The sequence below is a fragment of the Neolamprologus multifasciatus genome, chromosome 11, assembly GCF_963576455.1.
Source record: "Neolamprologus multifasciatus chromosome 11, fNeoMul1.2, whole genome shotgun sequence".
Taxonomy (NCBI): Eukaryota; Metazoa; Chordata; class Actinopteri; order Cichliformes; family Cichlidae; genus Neolamprologus; species Neolamprologus multifasciatus.
In genome coordinates this window covers 30,504,946-30,521,341 of record NC_140449.1, presented here as the reverse complement: position 1 = coordinate 30,521,341, position 16,396 = coordinate 30,504,946, and the positions used below count along the sequence as shown (strand labels likewise).

At 40.2% G+C, this 16,396-nt stretch overlaps 1 protein-coding gene across 1 annotated transcript; it reads right to left on the bottom strand.

Moving 5' to 3' along the window:
* Positions 1 to 989: 989 nt before the first annotated feature.
* On the bottom strand, positions 990 to 11,761 carry meox2a (mesenchyme homeobox 2a). Its single transcript, XM_085177913.1, has 3 exons — positions 10,710 to 11,761; positions 6,433 to 6,605; positions 990 to 1,899 (listed from the first exon to the last, which is right to left on the bottom strand). The coding sequence occupies exons 1-3, from the start codon at positions 11,260 to 11,262 to the stop codon at positions 1,681 to 1,683; spliced, it is 945 nt and encodes a 314-aa protein (XP_085034039.1). The 5' UTR covers positions 11,263 to 11,761; the 3' UTR covers positions 990 to 1,680.
* Between the last annotated feature and the right edge of the window lie 4,635 nt (positions 11,762 to 16,396).

The following is a 16,396-nucleotide window of genomic DNA, read 5'->3' as shown; positions in this document are numbered from 1 at the left end:
AGCTTTACTGCCATTTTGCTAGTAGTTAGCAAGTGTTTGCAGACATGCCTGCATCTTCCATGCAAACTATGGGCAACCCCAATAATTTGCTGGTGACCAGTTTTGCCTAGTGACAGCAAACAACCACCAGGAACCACACGACAACCAGTCAGGGAATGCACATTTTCCCTCTGTAGCTGTGGTTGTGTCACATCTGATATGGCAGACAACTCTTGAGCTGTATGCACATAACATCATGCAAAAACCTCTATAAATCAGAGATCTGGTTTATAGAGGTTTTTGCATGATGTTATGTGCATAAAGCCATATACAGGCAGATTGAAGTTGGGCAATTTTTCCCTTTATTCAAGAGTTTATACGTAAACTTTAGAGGCTTAACTTTTACCTTTTACTTACTTGCTTTTGTTTTAATTACAGCAGCCAAGGTCCAGAGGTCAGGGGAAAGCTGGTTGTGGCAGGTGAGGTGGCAAGAACATATCTGTGACTTGTTTATCAGTTACATATATGGTCTGTTACATTGAGGACGATACTGTTCCCAGGTTAAAATTGAAGACATTGTGGAAACGGTGAGTGTTTCATATTTGTAAATACTTTCTAAAGAATAATCCATGGAAATAAAGTGGCAGGGAAAACGGGAAAAAAGAAATCACGCTCATGGTGTGGGTTTGGGGGAGCGAAAAAGAAATGCAGTGGTGCCTCTTAAACAAATTAGCATGCACAATCACAACGCGCTGAAAGATGAGATCAAGACATGAAATTATTTTCAACTGGATGTTGTAACAGAATCCGATCCGTTGCGGGCTGGAGCCCCTACCCTGCCCCCAGGCAAAGGTGATTTTAGTTTGCTCCCACATCACCGGCTTTCTACACACTCTGCAATTTTTAATTGGTTTCGGCTTCACTTTGTGGAACATACATTCATCACCTTGGATTCGTAAGTGTGGATGGCTGCATAAATGGGGGGAAAAAGTTGTACATAAGAAATTCCATTTACCACTGGTTAAATTTTTATTCGATTTGCAACAGACCCTGAAAAGGGGGTTTCAGATTTGTTTGCAAAACATCATCTCCAGTCAGAAAAGTGTCAGCTTAAGAACCGTCAGTGTTTATTACTGCATGAGCTGAATAGTCTGGGTATAGAATCGTTGTTAAGGTAAAACAATACTGATATTTATTTACAAATCATTTATATTAGCTAGGCAAATTTCCTTTCCTGGCACTTGATTTGACCAATAACTCCATTACATTCTAATTTACAGTTTTTACAGTAGAAACCGATTGAGGAGCAGACTGTATGTTTAACAGTGCAAATCAAAGCCACAGCCTGCTTTTCTCAAGGCAAACATGGAATGTTTAAATGAATATCATTTCCAAATTTGTTTGTACTGTTCAGAAGAATTCTATAACCAATGATCTCACATTTCCAGATTCATAATATTTTTCTCTTTTTTGGCATTTATTGAGGACTTTCTAAACCACCGTCTCCTTTTATGTGCTCAGTTCATCAAATTTACATTTTGCCTGCATGACAACTCCGTCTCTACTATACATCATTCCTCTGTACATTTGTACATGTTTTTTAGCATCGTTGTATGACGATGGCGAATCAGCAAACAGCAGTCCTTCTAAGGACGGTCCTGAGGCGGAGGCTCCGGGGGCACAGGGTTGCACGTGTGTGCATCATAAGTGGGCATGCTCAGAGCTCTGGTCGCTGTCATGACTGTCTTCATTGGCTAAGGAGTCCGTCGAATGGTGGAGCGCCGCAATGCCAGAGAACTCTGAAGGCAGCAGCGTCCCCTTTTTCACGTTCACCAGTTCTTTCTCTCGAGCTGCTGCCCCCTGCTGGCCACCCTTCACTCTTTTCCACTTCATCCTTCTGTTCTGGAACCACACCTTCACCTGCAGGGAGACAGAAAATATCAATGTCGTTGCACAACTCAACATAAATCACCAAAAAGTAATTAGGAAGCCTTAATGCTCTCGACAGCAACTTTCTCTTAAAGTTCGGCAGCTATTTCTGCACCAACAATTATGTATGGATGTTCGGTTACATCTGGCACTTGGTGTCTACCTGTTTTTCCCTGACTCAACAGCCCCGACCGTATTTACGTCTCTCAGACTGATGATTAAGCTGTTGCTTAAAACGGTTTACACGTCAAATAGAAGCAGTGGCTCCGTTAGTGTCGACACACGCGCTCGAAGGGAGGGGGGAGGATGAGATGGGAAGCCGAGCTTGTCCCTGTCATGCAGGGTGGAAGCGGTTTATTTTTGGGGAGTGTCATTCCCAGGGGAGTGAGCAGTCACATGGTCAGGAAGTTAGTTGACAGCACAAACATTTGTCTTAAATGTTAAGGGTGTACAATGGACTGAGCACCACCTCGGATTCTTCACAGGCTTTGGGGTCTTTGCTAAAAGCAGGAGAGGGATAAGGACTGAAGCTGAGCAGCATTTATTTAGTAATATTCTCAAGACATCAGAAAAATGTACTATTCAGACTCACCTGCAGTGTGCCTGAACTGCTTAACATTACACTGAAAGTGACACTCAGTTTATACAAAATACCAAAGACCCTGAACTCAGGTTTGGGTAGGTCAGGTGTGAAACAAGCATGTAGGGAGAACTTATAGGGCACTTGGTTTTCTGGAAATGGCCTCTCTGGAAACACTCTGGTGCACTAATGTAATACACGTACAAAAGAAGACAAGAAGCACTGGTTCATGCAATTTAAATTTTCAAGTCAAATCTGGATAAAAATGATATTGATTAAAACCTTCAAAGTTTGATTAGGTTTATATCACATTTTTGTTTACAGCATTTAATGACTGCAATTACGCTTGTAGCTACAATCTACTCTCAATCTACAATAAACTCTCTGTTAAACCCAGTCATGCAAGGGATTAGGCGTTGGAGCTTTACAGCTGCCATCTTTGAAAATATTTCTATTTTTGCAAGACATAAAACATCCATCAGATTTCCCCAAACAGCACACGCAGCATAAATCAAGAACTGATTGCATTGCCAATATTTACCTCACTATCTCTTGCTGTATACTTCCCAGACCAAACTGAGGTCACACACAACATATGCTGCATAAGCTGACGAAATTTCACACACATTTCCTGCTCTGTAAAGCCACGTAAAGATTAATTGCGATAGTCTTGGAGAAGGTTGAAAAAATGTTGGGCCTTTTCTTGAGTTTTTGCGACTTTGAAATGTGATGGAAAAGCAGAGCATGACTTAAACACATTAAGGTACATTTCACATTCATGTTACAATTTACATTTGCTTTCAGCCTGAGAAGCACATTACTCTGAAAGTCTACAGTCACCACATTTAGTGGGATTCAAAGATTTCACTACGTTTTCATATAAACTTAATATACACTGTAGCTGTCTGCTTCGTTAGGTACACCAGCTCAACTGCTTGTCAACGCAAATGTTCATCAGCCAATCACATTGCAACAACTCAACATATTTAGACTTGTGGGCGTGGTCAAGCAGATCTGTTGAAGTTAAATCCAACCATCAGAATGGCAAAGAAAGGTGATTTAAGTGACTCAGAATGTGGCATGGTTATTGTTGCCAGATGGGTTGGTCTGAGTATTTCAGAAACTTCTGATCTGCTGGAATTTTCCCACACTACCATCTCTAGGGTTTACAGAGAATGGTCAGAAAAAGAGGGACTATCCAAAGAGCAGCAGTTCTCTTGGCAAAAATTGCTTTGTTGATGCCAGAGGTCAGAAGAGAATGACCAGATAGTTTTGTGCTGACAGAAGAAAAAGAAGAAGAGCCTCTCTGAATGCACTACAAGTCACCAAAGAACGGGAAACAAAATTGGAGAACAGGATTGGAAAAACATTGGCTGTTCTCAATTTCTGCTGCAACATTTGGATGGTAGGTTCAGAATTTGTCGTAAACAACACAAAAGATTGGCTCATCCTCCCTTGTATCAACAGTTTATGCTGGCGGTGGTGTTGTAATGGTGTGAGGGAAAACTTTCTTGGCACACTTGGAGTTCCGTCATACCAAGTGAGCATCGACTAAACACCACAATATGCCCGAGTATTGCTGCTGACTACATCCATCCCTTTATGACCCCAGCGTACCCATCTTCGTGCCCCTAACATGCCATGTCACAGATCATCTCAAACTGGTTTCTTGAACATATCAGTGAGTTCACTGTACTCAAATGGCCTCCATAGTCACCAGAACTCAGTTCAAGAGAGCACTTTTTTGGATGTGAAGGAATGGAAGATTCCCATCATGCATGTGGAGCAGAAAAATCTGCAGCAACTGTGTAATGCTCTCATGTCAGTATGGACCACAATCTCTGCTTATTAAAGTGGTTGGTGAGTATATACCAAACAAATTTCCATTCAGTTTTGTTAAATGTACTTTTTTACAACTGTAGTTTTGCATATTCATAAAACTTGTAAAGTCTTTTATTTTAAAAAAGTACTTTTACACATTATTTGCATAACATGTTAAGAAACAAAGATATCAGTGTGTTTTTTCTGCCCCACACACCACACAGTTACAAAATCGCACATTTAATCAGCATCACTGACCGTCTTATCCTATTAATAGCTAAACCTTTACACTGTCCTTTGAAGCACAAACCCTGGAAACCACATCAGATATCCACAAGAATCAAAGTCTAAAAACACATGACTGAAAAAAAAGATCCCAACACTAGAGTACTAAATTAAACATTAACATCCCATGATCCTTTGCACTCGTGGAAATATTCCATTCTCAAAAAAGTTAAGTAGCAACTTTTTAACAACGTGTTCTTTTATGCAAGTAATGCACACAGCCCAGTAAAAACTAGGTTAAATTTATTAAAACATAATTTTAAATGAGGGCATTTACAGTGCACAGTAATAGACCCTTGGTGCTACACTGGCCTATTTGCAGTCTTGACTTGTCGCCCACTTAAAACATTCGGTGGCTTACAAAGCAAACAAAAAAAATTTGAGGCTCAACTGCTGAAATCCTATGACAAGCAAGAGGGAGAGAACCTTTTCCCAAACACTTTTCCCAAACCGATTGTTGTTAAATGAAGGGATGATGCAACAAGGGGAAACATGTCCCAGTTCCAGTTTCTTACTGTGTTTTTTGGCATCAAATTAAAATGAAATTATATGTTAAAAATGTATGATTCTCAAATAGATTGACACACCTATTTATTGGCTTTTGTAATCTTTGCATTTAAATATATATTTTAAATTATTTGCATTTAATTATGTATTTATTTACATTCTAAATGGGGGGACAGGGTCGTAAATCAAGACTTTTCCTTGATTTAATCTTAAATCAATTTAAGATTAATCTTTTCTTTTCCTCCCTAACAAATCACCTCTTTTGAAATTTAGGTTTTCATGTTTAGTAATGCACTTTAATTTGTGTCCGTCTGTTTAATCTATTTATACATTTTAGTGCAACTTTTTTTACTTTCTTGTAGCTGACATATTTATATGTGAAAGCAGTAAGAGTAAGTGGAACTAAAATCATTAATGTGTTCCACTAAGCTCTGGAATTTAACCAACATGCATGCTATCAAATTGGTCTCTGAGCGTGGGCCGATTGATGTAAAATGCAGGCCCATGAAATAAATAACAGGAGACAAATGGTTGAGGGAAGGAAAAAGTGTGGGTGTCTGTTGTTCTGTGACACCCGTTTGGAAGCTTTAACTCACACTTATATATATGCAATATTATGCAGTGTGATACACACACACACACACACACACACACACACACACACACACACACACATATATATATATATATATATATATATATATATATATATATATATATATATATATATATATATATATATATATATATATAATTTGTGGGTCTAATGTGGTGATTTGCTTCTAAGAGCATCTCATAAAACGTCTGTTTTTTACATTCAAACTACACGTTATCACAACGCAAAATATTGCTGGCATGGGGTCAACTAAGTGTGAGTTAAAGCTTCCAAACGGGTGTCACAGAACAACAGACACCCACACTTTTTCCTTCCCTCAACCATTTGTCTCCTGTTATTTATTTCACGTGCCTGCATTTTACAGCTATCGGCCCACGCTCAGAGACCAATTTGTATTTGCAGGGGCAGTGGGAGAGAGGAAGTGACTTGCTAGACAGCACTTCCTTAAACCCGTCTCCCTGTCTTGACTGTGGATGGCCTGAAAGAATAGTCAGGAACATCTGGAATATGATAGTCCCTTCATACAGCCACATCTGGAGTACAATAGCCCTCACACCGAAGTTACAAAAACACAGTAGCAAGCTGAAAAGCCTCCTCGTCATCCCGAGGCCGCCTTTGCTTTCACAACATGGCATTAATGTGCTAATGGGGGGGGCGGGGGGTTCAATAATGTCTAAACCCAGGGGAAAACAAACAGTGGTGGCTAGGAACATACTTGTCTTTCAGTGAGGTCGAGGTTGACAGCAATCTCGTAGCGCCTTAGTCTGGTTAGGTAGTTGTGGTGGGCGAACTCTGCCTCCAGCTCTCGGATTTGCTCCTTGGTGAATGCCGTCCTCTCCTTCCTGGGCTTGCTGCTCACGTCTGACTTGTAATTCCCATCCTGGGACTCTGAAACCAAACACCACACAGGTTTGTGTTGCACTCAGAGCAGATTTATATGCAGCAAAAATAAAAATAAGGCAAATGTTACGTGGCAGGTGCAAATCAGCAGGGGGAGAAAAGGGGCAAAGTAAGAGAAACAGTGAGAGCTGTCAGTCACACTTTATTGTTCAGACATTGTTTATGAATACTTTAAGTGGCTGGAAGGACTCGTGGGCGGCAACACATGTGTGTCTGCACGACGGCAGCTGTGCTATTACAATAGGCTGGCTCTTTTACTGTCAACATGGATGTAATTTGGCTTGAAGAAGTCTGCTGCTCCAGCTTTAAATTTTATATCAGGAAAGGAAAAAGTGTCTGAAGTGCTGCTATTTGCATTTATTTTGATCCTATTATTTTTTTAGCTGTGTGTCTTTTGATTGCCATTAAGTTTTGCAGTTTTCAGAAAGTCAGCAAATATACTGCAGTCATAAGATCAGATGTTAGATATGTAAAATCCAGGAAGCTGCAAATGAACGTCTTCAAAAATGCATATACCAGTAATACAAATATGGGCAAAGTGGGAACTTGGAACAAATTATGCACTTCCTTAAAAGAAATATAAATTCCTAGCTTGTGACATCTCCACTTTAATTCATCATGCCAGAAAAATACTTTTTGTTTTGGTATTTCCACAAACTTTCCGAAGAAAACACATACGGCTCATTTGCCCTCCAAAACTTTCCTATTGTGAGCAGTCTTTGTGGTTTCTCTGTTGGACACGCTTCAGTTGCACATTGCACTTGAAGGCAGCAGCGATTGCATGCTAATTCATCTGCGGTCCTGTTCTGTCGTGTGTGTTAATCCAGCAGGTCTACGTCAAGCCAAACTGTAAATAGTCGTGCAGCTCAGAGCCAGACTCACAAACGGTGCAAAGTGTGAAGCCACATAAGAGAGGAAACTTCAACTTTAACTCAGATTTGTCCCATCGGGGACCCCTGCTGGTTCTGTTTTCCTGTCATGAAGAAAATCTTCCTTCTAATTAAGTGTATATTTTCTCAAGCAAAATAACTCCCTTGAGTCTGAAGAGAAGATGAGAGGTAAACTGAAACTGCCCTACAAAAGTTATATTTGTATGGTAGTCACACAGTTTTAGAGCCAAGGACAAACAAAACATATATAAGACTGCAAGAATTCCCTCACGCGTTTTATGAAATGAAACCGATCATTGCTTGACCCGCAACTTGTGTCCAGCTCCCCCTTGACCTTGCCTTTCCCTCTCTGTAATTTCAGTCCTTTTGCTACAGTGTGTGTCTTATTGAAGCAGGCCTTTCAGATGTGTTCATCCGCTCTCGCTGGTAAACACAGACATTGTGTAAAGAGAAATAAAAGTATAACAGAGCCAGCTGCTCCAGACCAATAGGCCTGGAGCTGAAACAAGCGGCAGGCTTTTATGACCCAGCCACTACACCACAGCAATTAGGTTCTCCCTGTAACTTTCATCTCTCCACAAAAAAGCAGGAATAATATGAGAAAAATACATGCACCCAGACGGGGCACATCGTTGAGGGTTCCCAAATGAACTTAGCGCATTACAGGAGTGACGCTTTTAAAAAATAATGTAAGATTGGATGGATAAAATGATGATCGGGTTATTTTTCTTGTGCTGGGAACATAAGCACTGGTTGTTTTCCCTTTACTGAATTTTTTTTTCCTTTTTAATTTTATTTTTATGCACAAAAAAGAATTCAAACACATCAACGATGCCGCAATGTTTTTCTTAAACTGCTTTAAAAGAAATTTTGAATGCCAGCAAAACGCCTTCGGCACTTCACTCGTCTGTTTTACAACTCTGCCTCAACAAAATAAGACTCGAAGCACCTTTTATTGTTCCCCACAGAAAATCTAGTAACTTTTAAAGGACGACCACTCCCTCGACAGTACTGCGCAAATGTGACCGAGAAACTCCGCAAAGGCCCTCTGCCGTCACTGCAGCTGAAAGTCTGCTGCAGGTTCCCCAGAAACCAGACACACGGACTCATCTCATTAGCTGACCCTCCGTCCTTCCTTAAGGAAACATTCACAGTTGGGTATTAAAGACAGAAAGCCGAGAAGCTTCATATTTGAGCAAAAAAAAGGGGGTAAACTCTAGCATGGAAGTGAGCTCTCAGGTTTTGTTATTATTTCTGTATCTAAATTCAGGTTTCGCTCAAGTTTCTCGTCCAGATGGCGAAACCTAATCAGAGCTCTATCTCATGCAACAGGCAGCGCCCTGATATTTAGACAGCTGACTGAGTCAGCAGCCTAGTTAGCCCCAATAATCAGCGTGATTGGTGTTAGCATTGGGAGAATGCACCGCACATGTAATGAGTATGCAGTGACTATTGTTGCAGAGGAAGTGGGATCTGGAGGCAAGGGCTCAGTTTTCCAGTGATTTGACAAAAGAGGAAAGGGAGTAGGAGGTAGAGTAATGAATTAATGGGTTAAATGTACTATTTCAACATTTAGCATGTGGACAACTGGACATTTAGTGCAAAGGAAAATAAAACGTTGAAATATTTGTCTTTTTATGTTGTAAAATGGCAAATATTTCCGTTCACTTATGGAGTTTCTAATAATCAATGCAGAATTTGGATTGAAAACTAAATTAGTGCCAGTGGTGTTTTGTTTTGTATTATTATTTAAAGTCAGTCTGAAGTTAATCCTGTTATATTTCCCCAACTTTTGGTATATAAATGTGTTTGTCAGCTACAGCAACACCCAACCAGTCAGAGGGGGAAAAACACACTCTCCAAGTATCCTGTGGAGATGTGGGAATATCACCGGTCAACTGCAGATGATGCACTGTGAGTACAGAGACCTTATCCAAAGGGTGCAGGATTAGCAATGACAGGCTGCAATCCTCAAATGGAAACAAACTGGCAAGCAGACTTTCTGCGAGAAACTCTAACTGATATCACTTTGCTAGTGAGATTTCTTGCGACCCGACCCCGGCCATTTGTCATCGTGTGATTGATTATTGTGGTGCCTGCAGGTTGCAAAGGTTTTGCAGGTCATCAGCTGGTTTACTATCAATTTAAAAAATTGTATTAAAAAGGTGTTTATTTATTAATGATTTCTGAGAAGTGTGCTTTTTATAATTATCTGTGGTTTTGAATTTTTAAATACATTTGTATGAATGAGGCCCAATTCAAGAACAATAAAATGATTATACAGTTCAAGGATGATTTTTGGGAGAATCACAAATGTAAAATTTAACAAAAAGGTGTCGTTAAAGCTCACTGCCCTCGGGACCTTTACTGTACTGAACATACAACTGCCTGTAGATAAAAATAAAGGAAACTTGTAATGGTCTTTTAAATTTTATAGGAATTAAGTGGTTTTTTGTGATAATAAGATCATTTAAAATCAATGAAAAAAGATCAAATATTAATATGATTAGCTACATTTATTTTGTAACAGTAGGAAGTTCCCTATCTAAACTTGGCCTTTGTTAAACATGACACTCAAATATTTTCACTTTCATTTTACTTCAGTAAACCTGCAGTTTTTAGTAAATGAAAACAATTAGCGTCCGCCCGGTTGTTTAGTGTGCCATGAGGCACCGGTGTAGTCTTTTACAATCCATGACATTAATTCTTTACTGCCCTCTTTATTCTCAGCTCTCTAAAAAGTGTCGCAACAAACCAGATGTGATTTTTAAACAAAACATGCCAGTAGTCAGATGTGCCCGCACACTTATGATGTGGCCTTTGCTCCACGCTTCAGTCCGCCTGTCGCCTCCTGCCTCGCTGCGTGTCAGCCGGCACCTACAAACTGCTTTCCAGACATTTTTTTGTTTTTGTATCGGAGCTGCAGAATTCCCAACAGTCGTGCTGTTGAATGATTTAGAGTGATGTGTACAGATGTTTCTGTTATTCTTGAGCTCTGTGTGGAATTTCTTAAACGCTGATATTTATGTTAAAATGTTTATCCAAGTAAAATAATGAAGAAAGGCATTTTAGAAATGCCTCCAATGTATTTTACATGAAGTCTCGGGTTGTGCAATGTGTCAGCTTTAAAAAAAACACCAATAAAATCTCTGCCTTTAGAACTGCTTCACTTCTCGCTTCAGAAAATCCCAGCTTCTCTTACCTGAACTGTCACTTTTCCTCTTGCCGTTTCTCTTCTCGGCCTCAGCAGGTGACAAAGTCTGTCTGCCAAAGTCTGCAGGCACACAAGAGGCCCCTGTAGGGGTGCTGCCACTGCCTAGACTGGGGGTGCTGGCACACATACTGGGCCCACCGGGGTGGCCCAGGTCTGAAGGCGTGGGCCCATTGTCGTGGGATGAGTGGGAGTGTGGGTGGCAAAGACTGTGGCGAGTACTGCTGCCAGGTGACGGCATCTGTGGGATATGCCAAGATGTATGGTGCTGAGGTGGGTGGTGATGCTGCTGGGAGGGCAGGTGGCCGCGGTGAGGGTGGTGGTGGTGCTGCCCAGGAAACAGGCTGTCGTCACCCGGGTAGCTGGAGATGATACAGGGCGAGGGTGAGGAGGTAGAGGAGGAGGACGACGAAGAGGCCAGGTCAGGGTAGGAGACGTGGTCCGAGCGTCCGTGAAGCGCCAGGGGAGACTGGGTGAAGGCGGGATGTAGGGCCTGCGCCGGGGCGTGGGGGCTCCGCAGGCAGCCGAACAGTGTGTGATCCATTGTGTGCAAACACACACACGGCCCTCCAGGAAAGGCGAGAAGGGCAAGCGTAAGAGGCAATGTTACTAAATCAACCAAAAACAGAAAGATCTCAAGCGCATATCCAAGATGCTTCCCTTTCTCCCTTGACTATCCCAAAACTTTTCTCTTCAGTTAGGAAAAAATAGTCAGAGCAGCAAGTAAAATGTGTTTTGAAATGGGTGTCCTGTGGTAATCCAGAGCATGCGGCCAGTTGCCAGGCTGTACAGGATAAACAGTTAGCCCAGGACAAGTTGCAGCTGAGCCTCTCAGATGTCAGGAGGAACACGGGACTGGAGCTCGAGGCTGGGAGCAGAAGGAGGTTCCTAGGAACTGCAGAACGAGGGGAGCCAGCGCAGGGGATGTTATAAATAGGGTGTAACGTGAGAGGGAGGCTGGGTCATAGACTGCATACGCGCTACTGACCACATACATATGATCACCCTCCAAAAAGCACAGCATAATAAATCTGTACTATTAAAATGGCTGAGCCTCAGGAAAGAAGGCAATTTATTTTGGACTTGGATCTGACCTCGGGTGGCCATCTTTTTTTCCTCCAAGAAAACAGCCTTAATGGTTCATGGGTGGGGCTGGGGGAGGGAGAGGGAGGTCGTATGAGGGGAAGGAGTGTGAAGAGAGAGCGAAGGAGAGGTGTCAGGGGTTAACTCAGCGTGTCACCCCATCTTTGTCAAAAGTTGGTGGTAGCGGGCAGGATGCTTGTAGCGTCCATTAAAGGTCACTTTAAGCCATCACTATCACGATCATGTGATGTTAAGAGAGCTATTTTGTCACTGCGACGCAGACTTGCAACTTATTGGCAACAAATTTGAAAAGTTTAGTTCCAAAATAAGTGTTTGAGTGAAAGGAAGGCTAACGTTTTGCCCATGCTAGACTTAGAATGACCACGGTTCCTTTTTAATGTAGTGTAACCAATCATTTTGTGAATGTGACTTTTTTCTTTGGAAATGGTGTTTATCTCATTTTGAAATGAAACACATCATTAAACCGATATGGATACATTTCGACTTTTGATACGAGGTCATGAAGGTCACGAATCTGCTTCCTGAAATAACAAACTTTATTCCACTATTTTTTAGCACCAATAATTGCCGTGGCAAATGTGGAAATGCTATTGTATACAATCTTAGATGCCAACACATTGTTTTTGTATAAACTATGCTTGTAACAAATTCTCTCTCTCTTTATATATATATATTAAATATAAGTATATGGAGAGTATTCGAGTGTAGAGAAGGAAATGAACAGAAGGAAAGTTGTTCATAAATTCTTTGCTCCTAACATTAGTGTTTCTCTTTAAATTTGTTTGGCTATAAAAGAAAAGTCATTCTTTGTGAGAAGTAGGGGGGAAAATAGCAGCTGGAAAACAGCTGTGAATGTGTCACTGGTTTCTCTTATTTTCTCTAATTATTCAGATCCAGAGCTCAACTAAAGCTCAAATAAAATCAAATAAAATTCATTTATTTTTCTCTTGTCAACCTCATTTAAGACAGAAAGTCTTGGAAGAAAAAGATGAGACATAATAATGATTTGTAGCTGTATGGTATTGACCTAATGGGGGAATTATAAAAAAGGTTCTATGCAATTAAATTTTCTTAGTCATGTAATTTAAAATGTAACACTTTGCGTGATATTGGTGGTTCATATAATAGAATTAAATTGTAACTTAAGGGTTTTACATTTTCGGTGACATACAGATGAATAATCATCTGATAGATATCTCCTTTCCTTCCTACTTCTGTTTTCTAAAACTCAAAAGCACACTTGCGCACTGCCTGCAGTATAAATGAAAAGAATACACAGTATAAATTAAATCAATATAATCTATAAAACAAAATTAAAAGTCAAAGCTGCTTCAGAGCTTTCATGGCTCGGCCAGGTTTTAGAGGGAGACGGTCACGATGACTCCACGCTCTGGGGATCCCGTCAGGCTGTGCCATGGGGCTCTGTGAGCCGCCTGAGAAAGGAAATTAATTCCTCTTTGAGGGAAAATTACTTTAACAGATAGCATGGCGGAGGCAGGCTGTAACTTTGCCGCTGTCGCTCCCCCCCCCCCAGTCCCTCCAAAGCCTCTGAAGGCAGCAGAGGCAGCGCAGCAGAGGAAAGGCACCTTAGGTGAGTGAGTGTCAAACTCTTCTACTGTTTATCTTACAAATTAAGGCTATTAGCAGGTTAGCCCAGGCTATATATTTGCTCAGGGCCTTGAGCAGGTATTAATACACACGTGTTTCCAATCCTATTGCTGGTCTCGCTGCACCGATGGCCTGTGGCGTGGGTGTTTTCAGTCGGTCCGAGTCTTTGGCCCTTGTGAGCTTTATGAGGCAAAATGTTCTAGTGTGTGAATAAGTGCGAGAGTGCTGGTGTGTAAAATAGGGATACACTCACAGTTAAAACCGACATCTTTTATTGTTAAAAAAGAAGGATCAAAGAGTCTTATTGCCCTCATAAAAACAATTAAATATTTCACACATTTATATATATTTAATTAGCTTTTCTTTTTTTAAATTAAATGTAATCCCTGACACTGGTTACATATTGTGCCTTTAAGAGCACCGAACCCTAAAAGTAAACTAAAACTAAAAAAGTTTGTATTCAGTGAAGATATTCAGTGTTGCTTGATGGTTTAAATGCATTTTCAAATGTGTTTCAACTCTGAAATTAAAAAACAAAACAACAACTCTTATTTGGAAATAAAAATGGCCCCATTTGATGATATTCTGAATACTGTGCTGTAAATCCACCGCTATGTGTTGGCCTCCAAAAGCACACGTTTGTCTGACTTTTTATGTGATGACATGTGACATGACGTTTTAAGGCGAGTGTGTGTGTGTGTGTAAAGCATAAAAAGTTCAAAAGAAGAGGCTACCAAGAGGCTGTGTTTGCAGTGATCTTAAAGCGGGGCTCGGGACAGCATGTTTTCTCTACAGTAGACAGAAACTGAAGGTAAAAGACCTGCTGCTCAACCTGTGGCTGTCAGTCAGTCCCACAGGCAGGACAGATTACAGCAACCACAGCTCAGTGCCACCGTCACCAAAACAAACATGCAACTACCACTTTACTCCTTTTCTTACACTAATTTAAGGAGTGTGTGATGGTGTTTAAAGTTAACATCGTCATTTGCTGCTAAATTACCAAACTTTGTCTAATTGCTGAAATGTTACCAGCCAGCAACAGTGAAAGATTTGAATTTAGCCAAAAGATAAAACAGTGAAAAAGTATATCTGCATTTATTTAACATGTTATTAAAACTTCTAAGGGTGCTTTTCTTTTTCTTTTCTTGTAGGCAAAACACAAAACAGAGCAAAAATTAGAAGAAAAGAATAGAAGGAAGTTGTGTAGTTGGATTTAAAAGCCCCTGAGAGCCTGGAAGAGAAAAATCTTAACTGGAAATGCAAATAGGCCAATACAGAGGTACTACACGGATAAGCACACAAGCAATGATATGATCAAAAGCAAACAGAGCTAACAACAAAAATCCAACAGAGGCATAAAAGAAATAATGTGTTGAAAGAGTGTTTTATGCATTAAAAAAGGGTAACTGTATGTTTACATATTTCCTTTATTTAGCATGTAAATTAGCCTTATATGGCACCTGGACAAAGATGTTAATATATTTGTTAATATGTAACAAATATGTCGTTATGGGGTTCAAACACAAATTAGAAAAACACCGACGTAATAATGTAAAATATCTTTTTTAGGAGAAGTTATAATTGCTGCCTGTATGTCCACATGCAGCAACTTTAGAGTGTGTTGCAAAACACTATATATATATATATATATATATATATTGCATTTAAAAAGAAATCTGCTGGCACACCAGCTTACCAGACTTTATGATAAAACTAAATCCTTTCAGTTATTCTTGCTGCCACTTGCTGCACTCAAATCCCCAAATTTAACGGGCCCGGATGTGTAATATGCTTCACTACAGAAAAGCTTTGATGCCAGCTCTCTCGGCTTCGGAGTCTAATATGAGCATTTAAAAAGGCCCAGTGTGTGCGTAATCAGTATTAAAGATTTTCCTCTTGTTTTAGTCTCCGGCTAATATGGAAACACTTCAGAGTGTATAACACTCAGTGAGCCTCTAAAGCTTGCAGCCAAGCACAGACGTGATAACTGAAGTGTCTTTTTAAATAAGTAGAAACCTGCAGAAGTTAGAACACTGATTTCTCCTGACCCAAGATGGAGTGAGTACAGTGATTTTTTTAAATAAATTTTATTATTATCTCTTTTAAAACAATTGCAAGCATTAAATGTGTTAGAAGACAAGCAATTTTCATGATTGTAATCAATAGAAAATCACTTTAAAATGAGTAGCAGCAAATAGTTTTTACTCATTTTTGTCCGGCTCCTTAACTTGAACATATTTTTAGGACTCAGATTCTTAATAAGGAGACAATACTTAAATGTGCTACGGCTTCGTTGACAAATACCATACCACACTGAGCTGATTTTGTGAGTAATAACAGAACAGGGACAGTGGCTGTGTCGGGATGAATGTATGCGGGTGGTGTGGAAGCTGTCGTCGCTGCTCATTTCCTTTCAAGTTTCGGCCGCAGATTTACGGCAGTTGTCAGGAATATTGTCCGTATGCAGGATCGCGGGATGTCAGTGATATATGATGAAGAGAGACAGTAAAAGTCGTCTCCGTTTACAGCTCAATTGCATAAAGAGAACGGCAGCCCTCTCAGGGAGTGACAGTGAGACAGCATGAAGAAAAAACGGTGACGGCTTTAAAATCATTTTGTCATTTTCAATCTGACTTGAGATGGGCAAAATACATCTGTGCTTTTACTCGCATGAGATTCGACACATTTCTGTTTACATGATGGGGAAAGAATCTATTGTTTAAACTCTGAGAAGGAAGGTTTTTCTGCTTAAAATGCACTTGTTAAACATAAACCTTTAATTTTTTTTAGTTTAACAGATACCTTTTTACTTTCAAAGTATTTTTTTTTAATATTACTGCTGCCGGGAACATTCGCACACTCCACTTTTTCCTGTTACTTTTGTTTTGTTTGAAAAAATTATTTGGCTGCTTTGACAAAAATGTCCAAAATTAATCTGATAGATTCAAAACACAAGCGAAAAACAG